The sequence below is a fragment of the Sylvia atricapilla genome, chromosome 14 (genome assembly GCF_009819655.1).
Source record: "Sylvia atricapilla isolate bSylAtr1 chromosome 14, bSylAtr1.pri, whole genome shotgun sequence".
Lineage (NCBI taxonomy): Eukaryota > Metazoa > Chordata > Aves > Passeriformes > Sylviidae > Sylvia > Sylvia atricapilla.
In genome coordinates, this window is record NC_089153.1 from 18651722 (window position 1) to 18678674 (window position 26953).

Sequence of the window (26953 nt, forward strand, 5' to 3'; positions counted from 1 at the left end):
CAACAAAAGTTCCCTGATCCTTTACAAGACCAAGCAGGGAGTTTCACTACTTTCTGCACCCAGCCCAGGGAATGCTCCAATGAAATGATGAAATGTTACAGCCAGGTCACCATCAGTGAGAAATCATATATTACTATTTTTACATATATATATCTTAGAAACAGTAGGATGCATAACCTTTGCTTAGTGGTGATGGGTAGGAGGAATAAATCAAATATGTTTCATTTATTGTTCAGAGACTCTTGTACAAATTCAGGGATGCTGAATATTTTTTCCATGAAGTGAAGTTCATTTTTTAAAAGGCTTTTTTCAATTCAAGGTACTATTTGGGAGAAAAGTCAATAAATGAGAAGAGATTAGTTTCCTGTTTTGTATTAATCCTCAAGCTATTTATTTTGTATTTCTGTTAAAAAAAAAAAAAAAAAAGCAATGGTTTAAAGACATTTTAAGTTTTCAGAAGATTATTCATCTAAGTTTATAGCACTAATGCTTAGCTCTGTAGCCTGTAGATAATTAAATTAATTTGGGCTGAACAGATTACAGCCCCTCATGCAGTGGAAGCACTGGGGAAACACGGGGCTCAGGAAAGCTTTGGCACCCACCATGTGAGACACCAGCCCATGGCAGCTGCCGTGGCACCATTAAAACTTTTTGCATGAAAAAGCTCAAGAATGTTTATTTTCACTTTCTCATTTCAGGTTTTGCCTGTTTGGAACAGATGGCAAGGGGAGGGAGAGTTTCCTGGGCGAGAGGGTTACCTGATTGCAGGTATGAAATGGAATGAAAAGTCCAGTCCTGGGGCAGTACCGAGGAGAGAATAAACCATGATGAGACCTTAGACATCCAATGTGTCAGGACTCGGAGCCAGCACAGGTGACATCATGACGCTCCTTGCCTTGTGTCACACCCGTTCCCAGCTGCCAGGGCCACCCCTGTGTCCCCCAGGCAGCCCCAGGCTCCTCAGTTAAAGCCTTGGGCTGAATCAGGTTTGGAGGGAGCTGAATGCAGCTGAGATGCAGCACAGTTCCCTGGAGGAAGGAGTGGAATTCTAAGTGTGGCATTCAAATTTGATTCTGAAGACCCTGCCCACAGCTGGAAAGGAAGGAGCTCCAGGGTAACTGTTTCTTTTCAAGAGAAGCCAAAATACCAGAGGAAAATAATTTTATTAAATCCCTGTGTAAAAGAGCAGGGGCAACTCACATGTGAACTCGGGTTGGTTTGGGTGGGCTTTTTTTTTACAGAACAAATTCTCCCCTTTGTTTAATAAAGATGCTTCAAAACATGAACCTCCTCAGAGCCAGTTCAATGAACCAGGTAAACAATCGTGTCCCCAATGTCCCTTGTCAGGCCATTCTCAGTGACACAGACGTGCCTCTGGGCCAGGTCAATGTGGAAGATGGCCTGTTCCAGGATGGGAGTTTTCCCTGCCTCCTCTTTGCCAAGGACTGGAACACGGCGGGGCCCAAGCACGGGATCATCAAACCTCATCAGCTTCACCTTAGAGAGATCTGCACAGAGAGAGCAGCTGGTCAGGCCACTGCAGCTGCACACAGCCCACAGCACCAACAGAGTCACCACAGCACTGCTGAACCCTTGGAACCTCCACACCTGCTCCAAGGAGACAGATTCTCACAGGAATAACTGTTGTGTTCAGGTTTACACCAACACAACGAGGTCCTTCAGTGGTTACACAGGGAGTTACCAACAGAAATGGGGATAAACCACACAGGAACACCAGCTCCTTAACACTACATTCCAAGCACTGAGTTTGCTTTATCTGGCTCAGGACTGGTCTGAGTAACTGAACAGTCATTCCTCATTTTCTGTGGAATGAACTGCAGAGACTGGGAGGAAGAGGAAGGTGAGAGTCGTTTTCAATACAATTTCCTATCAAAAGGCAGAGTAATAAGACTGCTGAGCAGAATAAGAAGCCTGGGACCCTTCAGCTAAGCCTCCCTGCAAGTGCAGCCTGCCAGCCCTGTGCCCAACAGCACACTGACACCTTCTGGGAAGACGGGGAGGGAGGCTCTGTTTGGCCTCACTGTTTCCAGCCATTCCCAGACCTCCACCACCAGGAGCTGGCAGCAGCTCACACCCCTGCACGCACAGGGATGGCCCACGTCTGTCACACCCCGTGTGCCCCCCTCAGCAGGTGGCACAGCTGAACACCTGCACTGGTGGCTACCTTTGATGCCTCTGTCCATCTTCATCAGGCGCCTGATGATGGTCTCCCTGTTGTCCCCCTGCCTGATGTCCATTTTCATGGAGAAGTGGCCATTGGAGGGCTGAGGGTTCACCAGGAACACGGACACCCCAGGCTGTGAGGAACAATACAGACCTTAAAGGAGAACCTGTGCATGTGATCCCCCAGGAGAAACATGGAACTGAACCAAATAAACATCTGCTATTAATAAATCTTCCAGAGGGACAAATTCCCTTTAGAACCTGCCTGGCCACGCTGGATACCAGCACTGCCCCAACTCTAAAATGCAGCTCAAAGTGTAACAAGGGTTTAAGACACATTTAGGGAAATCAATGATCTTTTTACTTTTAGAGCTAGAAATATTCATACATGATAAACATTCATGTCTGGCTAAAGTTTTTAATGGCATATTTTAAAAAACAGACAAAAGTAAAGTTTCAAGTTAAGTTTTTAAATGAAGTTTTCAGACTTCTAGTATCTGAATTTCTGATTTTACCTCAGTTCTGAATGTAGAAAATGGTTTTCCAGGACAGCAGTCTTCTTTGATTTTATCTTCTGCTTCAGAAGCAAACTTCACCTCAATGTGATCCAGCTGTAAAAGAAAAAATGGGGGAGGGAGGGAACAAGGAGTTTAATGGCTTTAGAGGGAATAGCAGAGGTGACAGCCCTATGAAATAGCTGTTCATATAGGACAGGGGAGAGCAAAGCTGACACTGACATAAAGCAACAAAAGCACACCTGAACTCACAAAATCTTGTTTGGAAGAGACCTCTGAGGGTCACCTAATCCCTGTGAGAGGTGCCCAAGACCCCAGTGTCAGTCCCAGAGGACAGGGACCCCAGAGACCCCCCAGCCCCTCTGGCTGTTCCCAGCAGTGTGTCCCTGTTCTGCTCCCTCCCCCATGTCAAGGAGCTTTGAAGACTCACAGAGAGTTTACAGTAAAAACTGCTGCTCACTCTCAGCTCTGCTCTGACATGGGACAAGCCCAGTGAAGTCAGACTTGTTTTCCAGGTTACATCCAGCTCTGCAATATATATAGTTTCTAATTCTTAAAATACAATTGGTTCGATTTTGACTTTTGGTGTTGGGGTTGTTTGGTTCTGTTTGTTCTGGGTTTTTTAACACCACACACCTGAGCTGCCCCCTCATTACCATGTTGCCTATTAAACTAAAATCTGCTCATCATATGAAGCAGCACAGCTGCCACCAGGCTGGATGCCTCTCACACAGCACAGTGTGAGGAGCCCTGCCCAGAGCTGCTCCCTGCAGAGGGCAGAGAGCCTGCTGCAGTCAACGTGCCAGGGGAAGTGCCCAAGCACTGACTGCTCTTGCCAATGCCTTGAAGCAGCTCTTCCTCGTTTCTTCAGCTGGAAATGTGAGATACAGACCAGCTCAGAGAAAAAAGTCTCCTCAAAAGTGCCAGTGGGCATCACTGCCACAGCTACATGCAGTACTGAGGTGAAAACCAGCCCTGTTTTCTGGGACCATGTTTGTCGCACACACCTACCCCTGTACCTCATGCCAACACTGAACAGATAAATGTGCATATATTAGACAAATGGAAAGTTGATTAGAAACTGTTACTTGAGCAATGCACACCCAGAAGTTAATGTAAAGAGGCTTAGAGCCTTAGGGAAGGCTGCTGCTATCCCAATAAATACCAAGTAGTAGGTGCCAAGTCTGTACTAACCTCCAGGGAATTTGTCAAATAGACAATGTTCTCCATGAGCACTGCACGCTCATCAAACTCCAGTTCAAGATCAAGAACACGAGAACCATTTTTCTCCAAGTTTTCCTGTGAAGGGGTTGGAAAAAGTATTAAAATCCTCGAAAGGCTGCAAGTAAAATGATGCTTCAAAATGGCACACTATCCACATTAGTAATGAAAACAACAGGCTTGTAAATCTGAGAGCTCTCTGCTGGCACAACATTAACACTGGAGCAATAATTTTCTTGTAACAGGACTTCTTCTACGGGGAGCTGGTGACACTGATGGGAGGAGTAAGAGCAATTAGAACACGTTTTTAATATAGAATTGAAAAGGTGTTTGACATTCACAGTTATTTAAATCCCTACTTAATGTGCAGGTTGAGAATTCACAAAATCAGTCAGCATTTCAGTGGTATTTCACAGCAGGAAACTCAGGCTTATGACCCAGTTTGAAATAAAGGACAAGCCCACAACACCTGGATGTGCTCACAGCGAGTTCTCTGCAGGGAAATAACAACCACTTTGTACGTTAACATAAAAGTAACTTAATTAGTCCAGAAAGCCAGCAGCAACAGTCACAAGAGACACAGTATTAAAGGCAGTATAAAAACCACACGATTTTTTTTTTTTTTTTTTTAACTAAAACAGAACTTCCTCTTTGGCGTTTAATCTGCCCCTGCCTGGCTCTCACATGCTGAGCCAGCTGCCTCCTTTGAAGCTCTGCTTTGTCAGCCTCAGCATGGTTGTGGTTTCCTGGTTTCCTCATCAGTTTAATGTGAAAGATTCCCTTTTAACATGGAACTGCTTCCCTTTGTAAATCACAGAGGTGCTCCTACATTTCAGCCCTCCTCTGATGAGTAGGAAGCACAAGCAGAAATGCTCCTTGTACCCTGGAATTGATGAATAATTGGTTTCAGAGAAAGCCACTGCTCAGGGGAGTCCGAGCTCAGATGTTTCTATGTCTCTGTGGGAAACGGGTTGCTGCTCTTTGGAAGCAAAAAGATGGGTTTGAGGTAAGCCTCAGCTCCTTCCCCCCGTGCCCCAGGATCACTCACTGCTGCCAGACTAAAGACATTTTCATGTTTCAGCCCTAACTCTTAGGACTGAGAGCTTGTCTGACCTTTCCCAGCTGGATCAGTGGATCTAACACATCCCTACTGTTCTTACAAACTTAGACAGGGAGCTCCAGAACTGCTCTGTGCCCTCTGCTCCTCTGAAGGCTTCCAATCTCCCATGGAAAGGAACAATCAGAACAACCCCATAGACACAGCAAAGAACAGCTTCACTTAGAAAACATGACAAAGCTTACAAAATATAAGACATTATTACGTGCATTTCAAAAATCAGGCTAAAGGAGAAAAACTAATCTTCTTTTAAGAAAAAAAAGTAGGGTTTTTTAACACTCATTAAGGTTTTTTCCATCACTAATCCCTCTCAACTTCTACAGATCACGAAAAGTCATCAAAAAGGTTCTAAATCATACACTGCAAACCCCCCACCATTTTTTTTTTAATTTGTTAATTCTTTGCTTCTTGGCTCTCCCTAATTACTCTATTGAATTTTCATCTGCAACAGCAAGCACAAGAAAGTTTCTGTAAATAAATGGAAACTAAGATTTTCATAGGCTCACATGACTCGGGGAAAATAATGGGCTATCAGAATATTAAGTGATAAACATTAGAATTACACACAAAATTTGTAATTCCATTCAAGGCTCAGAACAGTCTGTTGTTTCCTCCCTTAAACATACTGCAATTAATCAACTCTGGTCTTATTCTTAGCTTCCAGTTTTTGTCTCTCCAAAGCAACACTTGACCCACTTCAGCATGAAAAACTGGAGAAGTGAAATAGGATACATGTCAAATACAGGGAGATCCAGGTATGTTTGAAGTACAGATTATCTCACCCCTAAAACACAGAAAGCACCAAGCCTCAACCAGATCCAGAGCTCACCTGGGCTAATTCACACAGAGACATTTTTATTATGTAGTTCTATAGATGTAAAGGATGCTTATAAACAAACCCATGAAAATGCCAAATAAACAAAGAGCAAGGGGGAGACACTGCACTCACAAAAGCCTTTCCTGGACCAGAACTGTCCCTCTGCCACTCACCTTAACCATGGCAACAAAGGGCATCACCTTCTTCATATACTTCTTCAGCTCTGGCAAGGTGTTCAGCTCACTGGCAATGACTTTGTTATCTGGCAGCTGACCTCCATTGACCTAAAGAGGGATGAACAAGCATTAAAGAGAACAGCTAACATGAAAAAACTTGTCCTTTGATATCACATACCTTTCCTGCTTTCCCATGAAAGGTTTGTCAGCATCACTGATTCCACAGACAGTTTGCTCACCCTTTTGAAACCCAAACAGCATTTAACACTAACACAGAAAAAAAAAGCTTATACAATGCCCAAAGGTGAATACCCCTAGAACAAATTCCACATGAGGAATATTGGTTTATCTCACTGCCACAAGAATAGTCAGGACTCCCAAATGTATCAGCTACAGCCCTGGTGTGTTCAAGCTGAGGATGGTTCACCAGGATCCCAAAAGCCACTCTTAGCAGTTTCCCCATGTCAGAAGAATAGATCCTTCTGCTTTTTTAATATATTTCTTTTTGTGACTGACATTCTATTTCAAGCTATTTGTGACACTACTGAGTGGTATACACTTCTTCAAGGACTAGAACAAAGCTTCTAAGCCCACCTGCAGAGTAAGGCAGCAGTAGTCTGTCAGTCAATCATGTTTCCTCAAAAATACATTTGTAAAGAAGAATATTTAAAAGCTTACCACTTACAAATGGAAGAAACAACAGAGCACAGGCATGTTTTTACTCAGATTGTGAAAACCAATGAAATGCAACTGTCAGATCAGTGGCAGTCCTCGGGACATTTTCATTAAACATCAAAACCCACTGGACAGTTGTAAAAGCAAAAAGAAAACCTATTGAAGTAATTTGGTAACAAGGTAGAGCTTATAAACTCCCTACAGATGGAAAATGAGCCCCCAAAGAGCAGGCAAGCAGCTGCAGGGCAGAGGAGGGGCCGAGCACCTGGAAGTGCCTGCGCAGGACGGACAGCGTGGTGTGCTGCCAGGGCGGGTAGTTCTTGGCCACGTAGATGGTACAGTGAGAGGGCTTCTGGGAGGGCTCCTTGGTACTTTTCTGAGGAAACAAAAGCAGTCAGGAGGGAGTCTGCAGGCAATACAGAATTACCACACAGGCACACAAGGAGAGGAGCTCACCTTTCCCTTGGCAGGAGCCATGTAGCTTTTGAGGCGCAGGCGGAGGTCGTGAGCTGCCTCCATCAGGTACTGGGAGGAGCGGATCAACACCTCATCCACGGGCCCTGCTGCTGGCCACGAGGCCCTCATGATGGACTCGGCCTTGGGGCACAGCAAGACAGCAATGCACGGAGCTGAGCACACGTTGGCTGGTAGGCTTCCAACCATTACAGCTTGCAGAAGAGTTCAGCCAGTGTGGACCTCAGTGAGCACCCACCCACGATGCCCTAAAGGAGTGGCCACACAGCCAACAAGCACTTCTTTGCTATATATACAATCACAACTATGATATGGCTACAGAAGGCCATCTACAAGCAGAGGGCATAAAAACATCAAAACTAAGCTTTATGCAGAAGTGCAAGACTATTGCATTGTTTCACTTAATTTCAGATCACCTCTTTGTAAGCAATGACAGTGACTGGTAGTAATGTTGCACATACCATCACAGCAAGAGGCCAGCTCCTGCAGTCACAATAAGCCAGTATGACTCCTTGGATTCAGACACGTTTTTTTCTACTTGTACATGAATAGTATCTGTAAGCCTGACATGGGCGTCACTGAAAACCAAAGCTCAGCTGTGAATCAGTGACAGAACTGAAATGTCAGTACCTTCCCCAGCAGGGCCCAGATGTGCTCACACAGGTGGGGGCAGATGGGGGCCAGCAGCAGGGTCTGCACCTCGATGAACTGGAACACCAGCTCCCTGTGCATGCCCTCGATGGCCAGCTCCCGGTACTTGTCTTTTGCTGCCTGCAACAACAACACACCATCAGCCCTCTGCTGCCAGGGAGCAACACCCAGAGCCACACACACACACCTCTGGGCTCTGACACGCCTCCAGAACGTGAGCAGCTTGTCATCGTTCATTATTGACTTCTAAGAACTCTATTTTCCTGAAATACCCATGTGTGAATCTGCCAGTTGGCCACTGGATTTTTGTATTTATGTGGTACTTTAAAAAACTGTTTATTGGCACAGACATAAAAGACAGTAACATTCACAGCTGTGTATCAGGTGCTGTCATCCCAAATAACTTACATACAGATACTAATAAGGACTAAGAAAAAGGCAATGAATATGATCTATCATTACACATAATTCAGCCTATTTAACCCCAGTCCTGAGAATCTCAAAGCAGCCACATGAAGGAGCATGTGTAATTCATTAAACAGAGCAGCATGGCTCTGCAGACACTCTGGAGACATGGTTTATGGAGGATATCAAGAAGCACTGCACTTCCAAACTATTTTGTTGATGAATTATCTGGATTTCTTATGAAGAGTCCTTTATAACAGAAGATATAAAGAAAGGCAATACTCTTTTTAATGTCTTTTTTAAAGCAGCTTCTTGCTCATATTAGCTATCAGGACTATTTGCAGAATTGCATTTGCTTTCCTCTGGACCTCTGTAAATTGACACAATCAGACCTCTATGATTCCACTTTTATTCCTTTGAAGTACTCTTATTTCTTGACACAATTCTGATTCCAATTCAGCTGTATAATTAAGGATCAGAGACAGAAGGATCAAAAGAAATCCACAAAGTAACAAATATTGGGTGTCACTTTCTTACACCTCCTACCTGAAACTCAAAGAAGCCGGTTTTCAGAGCTTCCTTAAACATCATCTTCTCATAATTTTGTTCTGTCTTCATTATGCCTGCATTCATCTCACTGGGGAGGGAAGGGAAGTGACAGCATCAATACCACAAAGTCTGCCCCATGTAATGGAACACTGTAAAACTGTCACCAGTGCAGCAAAACCCCATAACCTATTTTGGAATGAGCTCTGTTTTATGGAGTTCATTAATTTCTAGAAAAAAATAACTACAGGATTCCTCCATGCATGGAAAAATCTGGCCAAAGCTCTATTATTAACCTTCATACCATACCTGGCAAAGACTCTGTCATTGAAGGTGCTGGCTGGGCCACTCCTCAGGCTGTCTCTGTTTGCAATCATCTCCTTCACCCACTCCACCCACGTGTAGAGACGAAGAATACCAGCATCTGCCATGGCTTCCACAAAGTTGGCATCTTCCACAGTGTCTCCAGCATCAGCCAAGGCCAGACGCATGCCTGGAGGAAAGGGGATCAGGACAGGAAAGGAGGCTGGCTGCCTCCTGCCCCCACTACAGCTCACCCCAGCTGAGTTAACAAATGCAAAGCCAGGCCCAGACTGCCAGAGGTGTCCCAAGGGAGGCCCTTCCCCTGGGAGAGGAGCACTGCCCTCCTTGGGAAGGGCCCAGACAGACCAGCACAGTCACTGCCCCAAACACGGGAGCATGGAAGGAGCGTGGCACACATGGATGCACAGGGCACACGTCTGCACACACCCCATACACACCAGCAGTGTGCCCTGTGCTCTGATCTCTGCAGGGAATGCAGAAAGATCAAGCAGGCTGCTCCCCGGAGGGCTCAGCCCCAGGAGCAGCTCCTGGCTGAACCAGGTGTGCCAACACACGTCCCAGACTTCCAAGGGGAGTTCAGCTTTTCAACAAGAACAGGTGGTAAGTGGCAGATTTATTGCCATTCAATACTCCAATAAACTCCTCTGAGAGCAAAACACTCATTTTAGTCGTTTTGGCATAATTGACAATCAGTTGCAGGTCAGAATGCACTCACCATCTGCAGAAAACTTGTCAACAGCTTGAGTGAGGGTGAGGAAGTTGCCTGTTGATTTAGACATCTGAAAGAAAGATAAGAGTGTTTGTTTTCTCACACATCCCCTGTGTTGGTGGATAAGCAATACAAACTCAGCAAGGGTTTGGGCAAACAATTTTCTCATGAATCACAGCAAAAAGCACTTTGGCACATCTGAATGAGGTCTCAAAAGCAGACTCAACTCTGCATGCACTCAGTAACAAAATATAATCCCAGAAATTCCCTAAATTAAACTGAAATACTACTTTTAAACTGGCAGTTTAAAAATTAACAACCATGTAGTTTTTTAAAAAAATTGTTTATAAAAAACCTGCATTGATTTTTCAAGAAGGACTCCACTAGGGTTTGGTCTGGGTTTGTTTGATTTATATCAGTCTCCAAGGCCTAATTCCTGGGTTCAGGCACTTTAGTTAAACTCAGTGTCAGAGCTTGCACATATTATCATATTGGCACAAACCTTTTCCTCTCACTGCACCTACCCAATGGTCTAAAAAGCTAAACTTTAGTTAAATAAATGAAGATTCTATATTACCCTAAAACTTAAAAGAAATGCACTGACTTCTTCACTAAATTGGTGAGACTACACAAGAGCTGACTTAAGAGAAAGTGCTACACAGAATCACAGGCAAGGCAGGTTTTTACCCGGAATGAATGAAAAACTGGAGGGCACTAATGAAGAAATGTCCCTATTTCCCCTGCTTACATCCCAAGAAGAAGTTTCCAGTCTGGCCAGCAAATGACAACACAAAAGCCACATCACACAAAACCTCACCGTACCTTTTCGGAATTGAGGAGCAGATGTCCATTGGCTCTCACAGCTACTGGCCACTTCTCTCTGTTTGAAAGCAACATACAAATCTTTTGGCCAAGTAAATACATTTTCTCTTTTTAAAAAAAGCAAAAAACATTTCATGTTCCAGTTTGAGACGAACACCTTAAGTGGAATCTTCAAAAAAAAAAAAAAAACACCTAAGGGTTGTCTTAAATATATTAAGGAGTTCTCTGAAGATGAAAAGAGCTACTGTACAAAGGCTAAGGATTATCACTGCTGAAATGCAAGGTAGGGAGCAGTGCACCTGCAGTTACAGTTTATTTATGTCACCTTCCTCTGTTTGGATATTTTTAATTTAAAAGCCAGTGATTGGCACTGCCCAAGAGCACACAATAGTGCTGGGTCCACTTCTCTACCCCTGAAGGAAGGAGATATTAAATTACTCACAATCACTTTTACTATACATCAGAAAACCACTTTTTCTATATAGTTTCATACAACCCCTAAACCAAAGTTCAAGGAAATGCAAATGGTATCTTCACCATAAAAGCATCACACAATGGCCAAAGATTGTCAACCAGTCCTGCACTGCCCTTGAGAATATATGTGGCTCCTTTAACCATCCTGAGAAGGAATTAAGGTGACTTGATAATAAAGTCACACAAATTCCACTGTAGGAATACAACACAACACTGGGAAATCCATAGGAGGAGATACTGCAGAAAAAGCAGGGGAAATAATGGTAAAAACCCCTTCCATTTCAGTAACTTCTATTATAGACAACTGTATCAAAACTGCAATATAAAAGAATACATTTTCCACACAATTCTATCTGTTGTACAGTCCAAAGGCCATTAGCAAATACAACAGAACTGCAAACTCTCCAGATTTACCTGCATCACATCCCAACTTACCTTTGTTCTGACCACATGGCCACATGATTGTAGAGGTAGTAGGACAGGTGATTTGGAACCAGATCTTTGCCAGAAACTCTGAGATCCACAGGATACCAAAATTCAAACTCCTCCTTCAGCTTATCCAACTTTTCTTTTGGAATCTCAGTTTTGGGGAATGGAGCTGTCTTGAAGAAGATGTAATCCCAAACCTCTTTGCTCATTTGATGTGCCCTGCACAGAATCAGGCCCACATTGCAAAGTCAGTAAAAGCTCCTCACACCCCACAGCACTTTCTACAAGGCAGCTTAAACCTGTTCCTCCTTCCTCACAGCACAGTCCATGTGACCAGCAAACATGGACAGAGTGCCCAGGGCCTTTGCCTGAGTTCAGCTGCCTGAATCCAATGTCAGAAACAAATTCACAACTGCTCAAGCCATCCCCTACTTAAACTACCCTTTGAGATTTTCCAATAAAACATAAAGACTCCCATAAAGAAAAAGTGATTAATAATTAAAGCATAATCTTGAATATCCTGGAAACCTGATAATATCTTTTCCAAATGTCACCACCCAAGCCTCAGCCCCACCTGTGACCTGAAGTGAACACTGAGCCCCTCACTGGAATGTCTCATGGAGCCAGCCCTTCTGGCTTCCCACAAGCCAAAGAGCAGGAGACAACTGCTGCACAGTTCAAGGCTGCCTCCTAAAGGGAAAATATTTGTGGTCTTTTCCCACTTTGAATGGAATGAACATTTAAAATTAACATTTACTGCAAGACACATCTTACCAATTACCAGAGGTAGGATTCCCAATTTTGAAGGAAAATACTGATGAGATGCAACTGATACCCCAGCTCTGTGGCCACTGGGCTGCACTAACACATATCCTTCTTGTTTCTACAGAGATTTTTATTCCTGGCTCTCAGAACTTCAGCAGAGTGCACCAGATACTGCATGCTCTCCAATTAAGTATTTTCAATCCAAAGTTTGCTATGTGCTAGCACATGCTAAAGGGCTTTGACCTGTGCTATGCAGAGAGGAAAAGCATTCTGGACCCCAAATACTTCCAGCACACATTAAAACAACACCTCAGATGATGGTCTGTGCTACCAGTCCAGAATAAATCCTACAGGCACAGGTTTGCTGGTTTGGTTCTGGCAGTTCTTGTTCTATGTTTCAAATTCCTGTGCTGTGACTGGGCTTATGTTTGGTGCCAAATTCACTGTAACTGAAGATGACTGAAAGGATGGGCCATAAGCCCCCTTTTCCTCCACACCACAGAGCAAATATCAGTAAAAAGCACTTTCCAAGGCTGCTAGATGTTATCTACTTGCATAGGACAGCACTCTAATTGTACATGCTTAATTACATCAAATCTGTAATTCAGGGCCCAGGATGCTCACTTCAAAGCTTGTTTCTAGACATGACAAGCTCGTGGATAGTTTCTCTGTAATTAGAGAGGTTTGAGCCCAAATGACAGCCTTGTCCAGTCTCAGAGGTATTTCTGGGTGTAAGAATCAAAATCTTTACTTTGGAAATGGTTTTCAGGTTAGTTACAGCCTCAAGTAAGAAAAGTTTCCATTCCAATATGTAAATTACTCCATAAACCATTCAGACTCAGAGCAGATGATTCAAGGCACAATGTGAAGTGTTTTATGAACTCCAGACTGAGCTGTACTATCTCATCTCTCTGATCCCTTTCACCACACTTCAAAATCCACTCCAACCAAGAGGTCACATCTCCTCCCCCTTGCTCTGAAGACTTCCACAGACAAGCTGTAAATAAAAGATGGTTCTGAGCTTCCAGGAGAACGACAGTGACAAAAACCAAAAGCTAAATCCTGCTCCCTCCGTACACTGGAGCCTACAATTTATTGTGCTGCACAGCAGTCTCAGCAAGCAGACACCTAAGCAGCCACTGAAACCAATTACCCAACAACCCGCCAAGGCCCATTTCAAGGCAAGTCTAACAAGTATTGAAAAAGGTGATTTACTGTCCACACAGTTCTTTCAGAAGCATTTTTCCACTCTCTCTGTCACTGCCTATCACACTCCTCTCTTCACTTATTGCCCCTCTGCAGACCTGTTCTAACTCAGGTCATGGTAGGTTAAGTTTAATAAAGATGCTTTTTACACACAAAAGCAAAGACTGGGCCTCCTTGGCAAGGCTTTCTGCAGAGCAATTCAGGAGATAAGCAAACACAATTAAACAAGAGACCTTAATGGTTCACTCTCCTCACCTGATGCCCAGAGGAGATTCTCCTTGGCCCCTCAGGTTCCCTCCCTGCAGCAGGTGAGCCACGGTGTAATAGGCCATGTAGATGGTGGAGTCAGAGAGAGACTCAATCAGCCACTGCTCATCCCAAGGCAAGCGGGTCCCTGGACAGGGAAACAGGAAAACAGGGAAACTGTGTCAGGCAGCAGCAGCAGCATCACCCCGACCCACGGGCACGACCCACGGGCACACATCAGCAGCACACCAGTTTCAGTGGAACACATAAACATACACACACACATTAGTACTCATGCTTGTGCTTTTAAAAATATTTGGCTTAAAAATTAAATTATGCATTCGAAAATTGTACTCAAGAGCAAACAGCTGCTGATTTTCAAGCTGTTTCCTGACACAGCTCAGCTCAAGAATATCTGCTGTGGGTTATAGTGCACTTCTAGCAGCTGTCCCATGTCAGGCCACACAAGATGAAGGCTAATCAGGATTGGAGGAGAAAACCCAAGAAATGGTATAAGTTCCCTCTTCTGAGGTCCCTTCCAAATCAATGGCCCAGGCAAAAAGCTACCCAGATGCTGCACAGACTACCTGTAGTAGTGCAAATATTAGCAGGCCCAGGCACTTCCAACAAAGCACAACTTCTCTGGGATGCTGGGCCAAGGCACAAGTTGGGACAATGTTGCTCCCACACTTCCCTACACCACTGGGGATGTTATACAGCACTTAACCCTTCCAAATGAAACAAGGAGTACCACCCTTAGGAAGCACCAACTGAGAAAGCAATGTTTGGCCTACCTAAGCCATACGTCCTGGAGCACGCATGCTCTTGTAGCCAACCTAAGGTGGCTTCGAAATTTCTCCTGGTCTCTTCACAGAACCTGTAAGAAAGCAGTTTTTACTGCCTTCAACCCCCTCAGACCCCACCAACAGCAGCCAAGTCACTCTCCTTTACAGCCACATTCGTAACTCACGTCTCCAGATGTTGCAAGCACTCTGACGCCTGTTTCTTCCAGCTCACTTCCCCATAATCTAAATACCTGCAGCAGGAGAGGTTTATTGTAACAAAGCAATCCAGAAGTAGTGTGCAATTGTACAGCTGGAGCAACTTTATAACTACAGCTTTGTTTCACTTACCACTGGTCACAAAGGGCCACCACACACTCATCAGCAGATCTCGATATAACTTGCTTCTCGGGTTCCATATAAATCATGGCTTCACCCTAAGAGTTGAAATGGCAAATGAAAGCTGAGGTTTAAGTACTTCACAAGGCATTGAAAATCCTTACAGCTTACTAAAAAGCATCCCCTCCATTCTAATTTGGTTTTACAGCATTTCCTGCATAGCTCTCACCACTGCCCAGGCAAGGAATACTCTGCCTTAGTATTCCCTCAGGTAAAATGGCAAGGCTTGACTCAGTACTTCTCAAAGGTACAGCTCACAGAATGCATGAGGAAAAGGACATAAGCACAAAATATTCCCCACTGACTATGCCCCCTGACTGAAAGCTCCTAGGAAACTCTAGGGGACAGAAGAAGGGGGCAAAGCAAAGGAAAATGGGATGCTGAGCTTCAAATCTACTTGCTTGCACACACCATTAGTGCTGATGCATAATAATGTGGACATAAAAATGCCACAACTAGGGAATAATAACTAAATGCCTGAAGCCTCTCCCAGTCCAAATCCTCATCAGGGAGTCTCATTAGAGGGATGCCACAATCACTGTTTGTTTACTGCTCTCAGCCTTCTGAAAGAGGAGCCCAGCAATGGGGCATTTGCACATCACATATCCTCTTCACTGGCTTGAAAGAGACTTGACAGTTCAGTCCTACACTTCCAGTATCTTCCCAGCTATATTAGAGAATAAACTGGACCACCAGAACATGTCCTAGGGAAGGTGACAGAATAAGGCAGGGAATGAGAGAACTCTAATGAAGCAGCAAGAACACTATGTCCCTCTCTCTGCAGTGACCCAAAGCACCCAGAGGGCTGCAGAACCACACCAGGGGTTTCTCTGGCCACTCAGCCCTCTGAAAAAGACAAAATGGACAGTTCAGAAGCAGCTATGTGAACACTGTCACATACCTTATCCAACATCAGCTTCTGAATGCGTTTCTTGACATCTTGAACTTTTTGTCCTTTGAATTCATCCACCAACATCACCTGTAAAAGATGGGTCACAGAATTTTTTTCAAAATTTAGCAATTTTAGGAAATAGGTGCCATAGTTCAAATCAATATAAGGAAGTAGCAGGTGCTGCAAATTTGACATGCAAAAAGTAAGAGTACAGGTGTTGGGTTTTTTCATTACATGTAATCATCTTTACCCAAGAACAGTCTGTACACATGTCAGCATCCACACAGATGACAGATTGTAAAGAGTCAGAAATAAAAACTATTGCTTGCTTACAAAAGAGCAGCTGAGAAATACACATAGTGAGCTACTGAGGTGAAGACAGGAGCAAAAAAAAACCAAAAAAAAAAAAGAAACACCAAAAAATAATTTTAAAAAACCAAAACAAAAACTGCAAACAGTAACACCTTGCTCATTTAGTATCAGTTTCCCTATCTATACTTGCAACAAAATGGATCAGCTCCCCAGAATGCGATCACTCATTCAGAAACCAGGTTCTAATTCTCAGAGAATACAGGAAGGTAGGAGTGGAAACTTTCTCCAATTCTACAGCATTCCTCCAACTGCAGCACCTCACTGCAGGAAGAGTTTAAATGAGAAGTCCTCCAGGACCTTTTTGGGAAAAAAGGACACTGTCACCCTTTCTCAAGATTTTTTTTTTTAATTCTTTACCTGCCTTTTTTTCCTCCAAGCTGAACTCACCAAGAAAGCACTTACCAAAATCTTGTATTACTTACTCCCTCATAGAATCCTTTCAGGTACACTTTCTCCTTGGCCTCTGCAAGCTTCTCTCTGTCATTCTGGCTCTGGATTTTGAGCTCATCACAGATGAATGGAGCACAAAGGCTGCCATAGCCTGGGATGTCAATGACAGGCACCTGAGAATTAAGAAAGGGCTGTCAAACCCCTCCTGCACCCCACTGCTCACTCTGTACATTCACAGCATCCAACACAAGTTACACAGGGCTTACAACAGACTGCTGCAATTGCACTCATGGCCCAGAAGTTGTGGCAGCCCCAGGGTGGAGCTGCCCAGGGGCAGCTGTGACATGACACCACCCCGAGCTGCCCCAGGCCTGCAGCTGCTGTGTGGAACCAAGGGTACTGCAGAACACTGGGATGGCTTTAGCTGCACTTTTAATGAAAACTGCCTCAGCCCTGAGGCTGCACTGCCACTGAGGGACTCCAGCTTTCTGCACTGAACAGAGACCCTCCTGATCTGCCCATGAGGGCACTAAGTTTTTATCAACCAACAGGGATCAGTATAATGATGCATGCCATTTCCCAAAACAATAATTCCCATAAAAATTGATACTTTCCTTTCTTTCTGAAGTATAGCATAGAATAACAAATCTTGGTTGCAACTCTTAACATACCAAATGTTGTAACTACAGGAAAATATGAAAACTTTAAGTTTTTCAGCTCTTTCAGCTGAGAAGGACTTTAAACAGAAACTCTGGAAGAGGTAGCACAGCTGCTGTTTGTTTCTAACCAGTGAGCAGAACATCCTGTGTGCTGTAGATGGACACATCTGGGTGCACTCACCGGCTCAAATGGCAGGACCATCTCATCTCTGATGCCATACTTCACCCTCAAAGCCTTGAAAGGCAGAAGAAAAAAAAAAAAAAAAAAAAAAAGCAATAGATAGAAGTCTTCTAGATTTAAAGGGGTTTATCCATTCATAGTGTCTTTTTTGTACATAATGTTTTATTACAAATCAGACAAAGCCACTTCCCTGCCGTCTCACTATTTCTGACACTCAAGCTCAACCCCCATTTCATTTCCAGGTGATTCTTTGCCATAATTGTCTACATTTCTAAAAGGAGAAAAACTGATTTTGCTCTACTTTGAAATAAATGGACAAAAATTCAGTACCCAGGCACAGCTGTTCAGATGCTGACATACTCCTGCAGTTAGTAACCATCACTTTCAGTCTCATTTGAAATTCATAGAGAATCTCAATCTCATTTTTGGAAGTCATTTCCACAACAGGAATTCATTTCTGTTTCACTGGTACTCTTATCTACCCTAACATGCAGCACAAGTTATGTGACTCTGCTCCAAAACTCAGACCTGAAGTCTGAAAAAACCCCATCTGTCCTAGCCCAGCTGGTTTAAACTTCATTTATTTTTAATTGCTTTGATTTCAAGCTAGAGATGGCAAAATGCCAATTAAAGCCAGTTTAATTTTACCCACTGGATATTCACTTTTGACCCTCTTCACTAGAGAAAGAAAACAGAAACTATTCTTAACAGACTGACCTGCTTCTTTTTCAAGTCTCTCAGGGCTGCAAAGTCATCTGGAGAGTCAGAGGGAACACTTGTCACCACTCCAGTTCCTTGGCAAAGGAAAAGATGAAACAGATGAAAGGATTAGTCCCCACACACTGAATGCCAGTGCCCATCCCACTGGCTGTGCTGCAGAATTACCTTTATCCTCCTTGATGGTGAGCATGGGCAGGGCATAAATGACCTTGTAGGTGGTGAGGGGTGCCGAAAGCGCAGCACCAAGGATCTCCTGAGCAGGACAAAGGAACAGCATTACAGTAAATCAGGTGCTTTCAGCCTGGTACAGTAACCTCTCCTGGCTGATGTTTTCGAATTTTCTGTAAATTTTCCTGACACATTACAAACAAATTAAATTCATTTTATATACAGATGGACAAGGAAAAAGTACATATGAAAACGTGTGGTACTATTTGAAACAGGATATAGGTTATGAATTGGTAGAAGAGTCAAATATCAAGAAACTTAAACTATTACTATGTAGAATTTGGAAAGCACAGGAAGCAGAAGGACAGTTTGCTTCCAAGTATCTGAAGGACAACAGCATCAAGGCAGAAATGGCTTAGGAAGCTAGTGTCAAAAGTGACATTAAACAAAGAAAGGAAAGCATATTATCAAGATATTCACACACTGACAGGAGACAGTCAAGATGTGGCAGCTGTCCTCTACCTCACTAATTTGCTTGAATTCACATCTTGTCTACTAACAAAGGAAAAAACCTGTATTTTATACTTCATTCTTCAAGGCAAGATCAAGAAAGATGGTGACAAGTTGTAGTGAATGGAGATTAAGGGATGCAAACAGCTGAAAGTGCTTTGTATCAGAATGAGTAAAAACCACTGAGGACACTTGCACAAAGCACACAAGTTAAGGACAGCAAACCCCAAAACCACTGACATTCACTACTCAGCTAAGAAAGCTTCATTCACACACTGGGAATGTCTGTACCAACAAAAGCCTTTTCCAAATAACTCTTTCAAGACATTACTTTTTCCCCTCCCTTCCCTTCCCAGCACACAGAAAAGCATTACTTAACACTATCCTTTCACCACACCATGCTGAGGGAACAGGAATGCATCTGTCCCCAGCTAAGTGCACCAGGCTGTTGTCCCAGCAGCAGCTGTGGCTTGGCTGCCAAGGAACTGCCTGCTGCTCGTGCTGTTTGTCACTAGAGATTTCAGTCGCTCCAAAACTCCCGTGATACCTCCTGCACTTTCTTCCCAGTCAGAGTTGCACCACCACCTCCCTAAGCACTGCCCCGAGGAGCAGGAGAGCCCGGGCAGCAGGCTGAGGCTCTGACCTCCCCCATGAGCTCCTTGACCACGGGCAGCACGCCGCAGTCCCTGGTGAAGCCCTGGAAGGACATGTTGCGGGCGGCGCGCTGTGTGCAGATGAAGATGTCGCCGCCGCCCGTCTCGAAGCCGATGTATTTCATGTCCGGGCGCAGCCAGCAGTTGGTCTGCCCAAACATGGTCTCTGGCCTCAGCGTGGCTGCCACCAGGAAGATGTTCTTTCCTCTCAAGCCGCTGCAGGGGAAAAGGTATTGGGTCAGTTACCAAAATGAAATCATTCCAGGTAATGAGGAACGGGCCTTTAAACAAACATCAACTTCCAAGCAACTTTTCATCAACTTTGTCCCAAGAGACAAAGGTGGGTCATTAATTCATTGTGGGTTTTCTAATTCTTTTTTTTTTTTTTTCCTTTTTTTTTTTTTTAACAGAGCAGCTCAAAACTCTAACTAGGACTTCGAAATTATGGAGAAAAAACCAGGAGAAATTCTGCATTAGGCAAAACAGACTGTTTAATTCAATGGTCAGTTCTGGCCTGGAGACAGAACTGACCTGACACTAAAAAGTCAAGACCTACCTCAATTTTGCAGGGTAAGGATCCAACACCTTCATTTTTATCAGCGTGTATTCTTGAGGCCCAACACCCTACAATTCCCACAAACAATGCAACAATTAATAAATGAAACTCACTTGAGCAGGAAAGAAAATAAATCCTATTCTGTAGGAACCTAATCCAAACACTATTTAAGGTACTGATGGTTTCCTCAGAGTAAATCCTATTTCCATTCATATGAAAGGCTGTTCATTAAAATGTAGACTGCAGAGAGGTTATACTGTATTACTACAGTCAAAAACTTACTTGTCACAGACACTGTCTCAGCAACATCTAAGTTAGCAACAGCTTGTTTATTTCTTTTCAACAGATAACAACAAAATTAAGTGATGCTGCTGGCACAGATTGCCAAAGGTTCACAGAAACCAGCTACAATGCAAAATACTATCCATAGTTCCAGACAAATCCCCAGTTGAGTCCTCAAGAAAGGATTTAATTCAATTTTCATGAACTGACAGCTGAGAGCTGGTGACTCTGCACATCCAAACTGTGATTTGCTCCAAGATAAATTTTACTTTTCATTCAGTATTTAAGATCATAAGCAATGCATGAAAGTGTCAAGTAAAAATATTACCTCTCCTGTTTGCCTGTCATGATCCATGCAAGGCTGTCCATCTTTAGGAGAATAAATAGTGTATCTAGAAAAAGGAGTATTTTCATTTAGCAGTGAGTAAAATAGTGTATAGAACAAGAAGAAAAAAACCATAGCTCTATGAGAAAAAAAGACCCCTTAATGATATTTTCAAATTTTGTGTGGATCTGTTTCCATTAGTGACAATGTTCACTTTTCACTGAAGTGACCCTTTTTTGCTTGGAGTTGGTACCCATGGGAAAACTAAAGCCAGAAGACAAATCTCTCATGCTTTGTTGGCACAACAACTACACGTCACTGCATCAGGCAGAGCACCAGCAATCAAAGATTCTGCTTTCCTGTGAGTTAAAAGCACACTCTAGACAGGGTGTGAAAGGGCTCTGTCTTTGGTACAGCTGTACCAAAAGATTCCCAAAACCTCAGAGCTGAGTGGCAGCCTACCGTTTGCCAAACTTAATCTTATTTCTTTCTTTCAGTGTAAGGAATTGCCATCGCACAAAGGAATCATAATAGGGATTGACATCTGTGGTAATGAAGGAACGCCTCCAGTCCACCTGGAAAGGGGCAAGAGACTCCAGTGAGTAAGCACAATCAAGGAATCAGAGGAATCTCATAATACTATAACTATTATTTTAAAAATAAAATGAGTTTTCTCTCCAATAAGACAATGCAGGTACATCTCCCACAAAGGGTGTAAGCTAAAACACACATCTGTGCCTGATCTCTCAGAGCAGAGATGTCAAAGACTCGAGGTCCCTCCACTGACTGAGAAATTTAGGGGTTTTGTAGTAGTTTTAACCAATCACTCAAGCTGAATTTCAGCACTGCCTTGTTTCATCATCTTTATTTCTCTTCATTTTCAAAGGTCTGTTGTCAGCAGGACAAGTACTTTTAGGAAGAAGAATGATGCGATGTTAAATAGAACTGCTGTCAATACTGACTACAGACAAGTTATCTCACATGGGAACCACAGGTCATAATGTCTTTATTGGACTCATTTCCAGCTGTGACCACTGTACAGGGTAAAAGCCCTGTATCAGAAAGCATTAAAAAGTTAAATGACTAATTCCACAAATATCAGAAACATTCCTGGAATTCTGGTGGTACCACACAGTGAATCTCAGGGAGAAGCAGCACATTCACCAACACAATAACAATCCAGGTATGGATGCATGTACAACTGAGGTTAGGATCACCCAGAGTCACCTTCAATCCCATGCTCTTCAGATCCTGGACAGCAAGGGGAGGGAAGTAATCCAGCCAGTGCTCAGCTTCAGAAAAACTGACCACTTCTTCATCAGACAGGCCCAAAGACTTCATGATCCCCCACTGGTATTTGGAAGCACCAGTCTTGGCAGCAGCCTTGCTCTGGAAGAACAGTTGGGATTAGGAAGAAGCCAGAGTCTTGTCACAAGAGCATCTGCCTCTGTTAATGTTATGGGTTCTGATTCCAGATACACAAGTTAATACAAATATTCTCACACTCTCCCTCTAACAGTGAGGGTAACTGACTATAGAGTTCCCATTCTACACCCTGCATTCCCAAGCTTCCATTCTACCAAACCTTGTATCCACTGTTCATTCCCCAATCCTCCTCTTCCCAACTGTTCCATGCCAATGTCCACAACAACCTGGCACAGAACTGCCTGTTGTTGAGGCCCTGCTCAAACCCATGGGATTTTTGATGGAAAGGTGGATAGTCCTGCACCCCTGTACCCCTGTCACTTTTCCCAGCTCTTGTCCCTTGAGAATCTCCTGTCTCTCTCCAGCAGGGACCAGGCAAGGCCACACCTTCTGTCCTGTAGAACAGCCAGAACCCCAAACCCAGCAGTTCTGGTGGGGACAATCTCTTGAGCATATATAAACAACATACAGAGCACCTCTAAACTTCTCCTAGACTGGAGATACTCCCTAAATCTCATTTAAATACCTGGTAAGTGAAAATAGTTGGATAATTTTACTGAGTCTATCTAGACAGAACTGGCTAAACATCAACTTAAAAAACAATAACCAGAACAGCAGGAGTACACATTCTCTACCTCTGAGAAAGCAGGACTATTTCCTATAACCTGCTTATGAATGATTTTAAAAAAAAGGAGAAAAAATTAGAGTATTACTGAGGATCTGATCTGTTTTTTCTCAGAAAACCATCAGGCAGTGCATCAGCTTACCAATAAGGATTCATCCATTAACATGGTATCTCTGGAACCACGCAGTTAATACATTTTTTCAAGTCTGCCTTAAAGGTAACTCAGCTACCTTGGAAAAAATAAAAATCCCTGTGCTGAGGTTTCTGTGAGCACAAAGGAGGAAAAGTCTACAAGGTACACACTGAAGTTTTGAAAGCACAGCTCTCAGTCCAGGAAGGTTGGGTTTAAACCTTACCTTTTTGCCTTTTGCTTTGTCTTTGATGATAATTTCTTCCTCTTTTTTACCAGAATTTTCTTCCTCTTCCTCCTCCTCATCAGGAAATTCCGGTGGGCAACCATACAATTCCATTTCCCTTTTCAGCTTATCTGCACAAGCCTGAACAGAGTTATTGGGAGTGTGTGAGCCAGCTGCAATCACAGCCAAGGAGTGGGTTTTACTGATAACATTCTGTATTCCATGCCATAAACTTTTTCTGGACCTTGCATTAACATCTAGGAGATGCGTCCTGCCACTTCCAGAACACCTTCCAGAACAGGTTTACTGTAACAATTTTCTTGCAAAGGAAAACATGCAACAGGTAAAATTTGGTTTTCCAACACTTTATCTTCTAAAGTAACGTTATAGCTCAAGCACAACACATGACTATTACAAATTCAGGTTCCAAATCACACTGTCTTGGTGAGTTTTTAAATAAACTAAGGTGATGTTGGGGATGGACAGCAAGTAAGGCTCCAAGCAGCCTTAGGCATAAAAACCCCATCAGAAAGAACCCCCAGCAACTGCAAAACTCTCACCTTGATGGGCATCCCTGTGCAGTGCAGCCCAAAGGGAAACAGGCAGCTCCTCCCCTTCAGCCTCTGGTACCCGACTGCAAACTACAGGGAAAAGAGGGAAAAGGAACAGCTGGAGCAAGAACAGCCCAGGCTGAGCCAGCCCCTGCTCAAACACAGCAGTGACACCTGGAACAAACAGCCCCCGAGGGGTGACAGAGCTGGGAAGGAACTCTGGCAGCAAGGTGAAACCAGAGCTTGTTCCCAGGCCTGCCCCGTGGCTGCCAGGTTTCCAGGCTGCCTCCCCAGAGCAGGGCTCTGTGGAATCCTACCCACCAGCACCCAAATCCTGCCCCCACACAGGGAGCACAGCAAGCACAAACAAAAGGGACAGATCTCTTGTGAAGTTTGAGCCATTTAGCAGCCTCTCCTAAAAATCTCGTTTCAAAGAACAAATAAGGGAAACACCTGCAGCTCCATCTCAGCAAATTAAAAATTACATTAATGGAATTTCCCTTCAGCTAGCGATATTTCTACTGAAAATGTGGGGAAAAAGGGAAGTTTAACAAGTCATTGCCAAAGCTACAAAGGAATTGACATGGCATCCTGCTAGCTCAAAACTGAGCTACAAAATCAGCATTTGTTCTAGAGTAGTATTTAAAGGTATCAGCAAAGGAGAATTTTTACCTCACATTTAGATAAGGAAAATGTGTGTCCCAGGTGCAGGCGGCCATTCATGTAGGGGTAAGGAAAGGTAACAAAGTACTTCCCTTTGCTGAGAAGAAAGTCAAAGAATTTAAACACATAATTAGCTTTGTAAATGACCATCAGACAATACACGAGCAAAACAGGTAACTGGTATGTTCAGCTATTATCAGCCCACAGTGACATTTAAATATTTTCCCTACCAGTAACATGAGTCTTTGATTTTAAAGAGCTGATACAGTAACAGGCTTTATCATCTTAAAAAGAAAAAACAAAAGAAAAAACCGCAGAGGACTGACATCACACAGAAACACTGAAATAGCTATAACATGTTCCCAAAGGTAACAAACTCTAATCCTGCTTCTGTAAATTAATTACAGCAAGGGCTTAGAGTCATTTATTTAATTCTCACTGTGTGAGTTCAGATTTTAAGGGCACACTGCAAGCAATCCCTCCCTCCTTTCACAGGGATATATTGTTGCAGGGTGTTTCAAAGAGGTATTATGTTGTTGGAACCTGAGCTCTCAAAGCAGCTAAGAAAATATTTACATTTAGGACGCTGAATTTCTAGCTTTACCTTTGCACTCTACTTCACACCTTGTCTCTTCCCTTCACACACTCCCTCAATCCATTAACATCCAGGAATAAAAGCCAAGTCATTTGTTTGCTTGCAAAATGTACAATTTAAGAACCTGCCACCTGTTACACCACTTCAGTTATTATCTTGGTTTAGTCTGACTTTCCCACACACCAAATATCAATCTCATGCTGCCAAGGTCATGTTTTTCCAGTCAGAGATTCCCACAGGATTAATGCTGTTCCCCCAGGCAGCCTCTCCACACCTGTGAAGAGCTTAGATCCCACCAATTCCAAAGGAACTGTGCTTCCAAGCATGCTGTGCATTCCCAGAGAATAAAAAAGTTTCTCAGGGTTTACTCCGGGGCAGAAATAAAAGCAAGAGTCCTATGGTCTTCCCCAACAGTGCAGAGCACTCTCTGCCCCTGTGAAAGGCTCTTCCTCCCCACAGCTCTGCCCCATCCCCTCTAGGGCTGCAGCTACTGGTGACCAAGGTACTGGTGACCAAGGGCCCAGCCACTGTCCCCACAGCCAGGACCTGGGCTTCCTCCATCCCCACAAAAGCACAAGAGGCTGCTCTAGAGCAGGACGCAGGATTTTGGGCAATGCTCTTGCTCTCTGTGAGGCAGAGCAGGACACACCTTCCCCCAGTGTGAACTCTCCCGAGTGGTGAGGGCTCACACTCAGGAACCTCCTCCACGTCAAAGAGTACAAGTCACCCAACAGAACCTGGTTTCAAGACCACAGAGGGAATGACACTGCCAGCAAATGAAAAAGCTTCTCTCATCCCACTGGAACTCAGCCACACATGTACTTTGATGACAGCCCTTTATGTCATCAGCTACAGAAACGTCAACAACGTGTGAGCAAATCCCTGCAGCTGAGCCATGAACACTGCTCATTACAGAGGGGCCGCTTTTCCCCCCACCAGACTTTGAATGAAAAGACATTTCAAGCAGTAAAAAAACAAGTACAGCAATACCTCCTCTGGTCCTTCCTGTCTGCAGCATTGACCTCAAACACTCGATCATGCTCCCACTTCTGCTGGACCTCTCTTTCAATCTTCTTCAGGAAATCCACTTTCGCTGTTCCTTTACGCTCCTGTTGAACAGAGAAAGGAAGCCTGTGTTCTGGGATCCACCCCTCTGAAACCGGTCCCAGATCTGTACGGAAAGTGTTAACAACCCTGTGCCTCGGCAAAGGACTCTGCAGCAGCCAAGACACACACACGCACTGGCCATCCTGCCAATAAAGAACAAACTCAGAGAGGTCTGAACTGGGGAGGTAATAGAGGATAGCAATCATAAGTGAAAACACCCATCCAATTCTGGTTTTATTCCAGACTCTCCATAAACCCAGGCAATGCATCCTCCTCCTGATGTACATTAAGTGGCAGCAGCAGTCCCTATGCCAGGTGAGGGCCTGGTAACACCTCTAACTGTAGTTCACCGAGTTCGTCAGGTAAAGCATTCCAAGCGATTTTAATTAAATCAGTGCTCAGCAGCCCTTCCCCTCATTCTTTTATCATGTATCATACGGCAAGTATTAAAGGATCTTATTCTTCCAGCATATAACACACAGGAATTGTTAAACGACACACGCATTACAGACACACGCATTCTTCCCTCATAAAGGTCGAGAATGTAGCTTTTTCCCATCAAAACCAAGATACTCCTAAGACCTTTACGCCAAGGGGCCCTAGCCGCCGGCAAAGGCCCCACGCACGCCGCTGTGTAACCCTCTTCCCGGAGAGTGACCCTGAGGAGACGGTGAGGAGCCCAGAGAACGCCACGAGCCCCCGGAGAGCCCCAAAGCCGGAGCCGCCGGCCTTCGCCCTGAACTCACCGCCATATTGCCGCGCCTGCCGGGGCCGCACGGGCCGTGCCAACGGCGGCAGCGGCCGGGGGAGCCCGGCCGTACCAAGGCAGAGCGCGGGGGGACACCGGGCCCTTTTTAGCGTGAAGAGAGGGGAGAGAAGGAGGGCAGGAGGGAGAAGGAACGGAGCGATCGCTGCGGCCCCTTGTCCCGGCTGGCGAGGGGGAAATGAGCCCGGTGTGCCCGGCCGAGGTGCGCGCTCTCCGGCAC

At 44.2% G+C, this 26953-nt stretch overlaps 1 protein-coding gene across 1 annotated transcript; it reads right to left on the reverse strand.

Moving 5' to 3' along the window:
- Positions 1 to 1144: 1144 nt before the first annotated feature.
- On the reverse strand, positions 1145 to 26860 carry LARS1 (leucyl-tRNA synthetase 1). The gene is made up of 32 exons (XM_066329453.1): positions 26714 to 26860; positions 25851 to 25969; positions 24275 to 24362; positions 23612 to 23692; positions 23052 to 23192; positions 21873 to 22034; positions 21108 to 21220; positions 20649 to 20712; positions 20039 to 20106; positions 19473 to 19698; positions 18317 to 18404; positions 18149 to 18225; positions 17432 to 17485; positions 16624 to 16764; positions 15839 to 15916; positions 14890 to 14975; positions 14727 to 14792; positions 14551 to 14633; positions 13766 to 13904; positions 11546 to 11758; positions 10637 to 10694; positions 9821 to 9884; positions 9091 to 9274; positions 8782 to 8872; positions 7810 to 7950; positions 7162 to 7302; positions 6971 to 7081; positions 6028 to 6138; positions 3894 to 3998; positions 2700 to 2795; positions 2186 to 2318; positions 1145 to 1508 (listed from the first exon to the last, which is right to left on the reverse strand). The coding sequence occupies exons 1-32, from the start codon at positions 26717 to 26719 to the stop codon at positions 1303 to 1305; spliced, it is 3534 nt and encodes a 1177-aa protein (XP_066185550.1). The 5' UTR covers positions 26720 to 26860; the 3' UTR covers positions 1145 to 1302.
- Positions 26861 to 26953: the final 93 nt, after the last annotated feature.

Coding starts and splice junctions, on each gene's coding strand:
- LARS1 (XM_066329453.1), bottom strand. Junction 8,873..9,090: donor AATGACAGAGTCTTTGCCAG/GTATGGTATGAA, acceptor TTCCCTCCCCAG/TGAGATGAATGCAGGCATAA. Junction 3,999..6,027: donor CCTTTGTTGCCATGGTTAAG/GTGAGTGGCAGA, acceptor ACCCCTTCACAG/GAAAACTTGGAGAAAAATGG.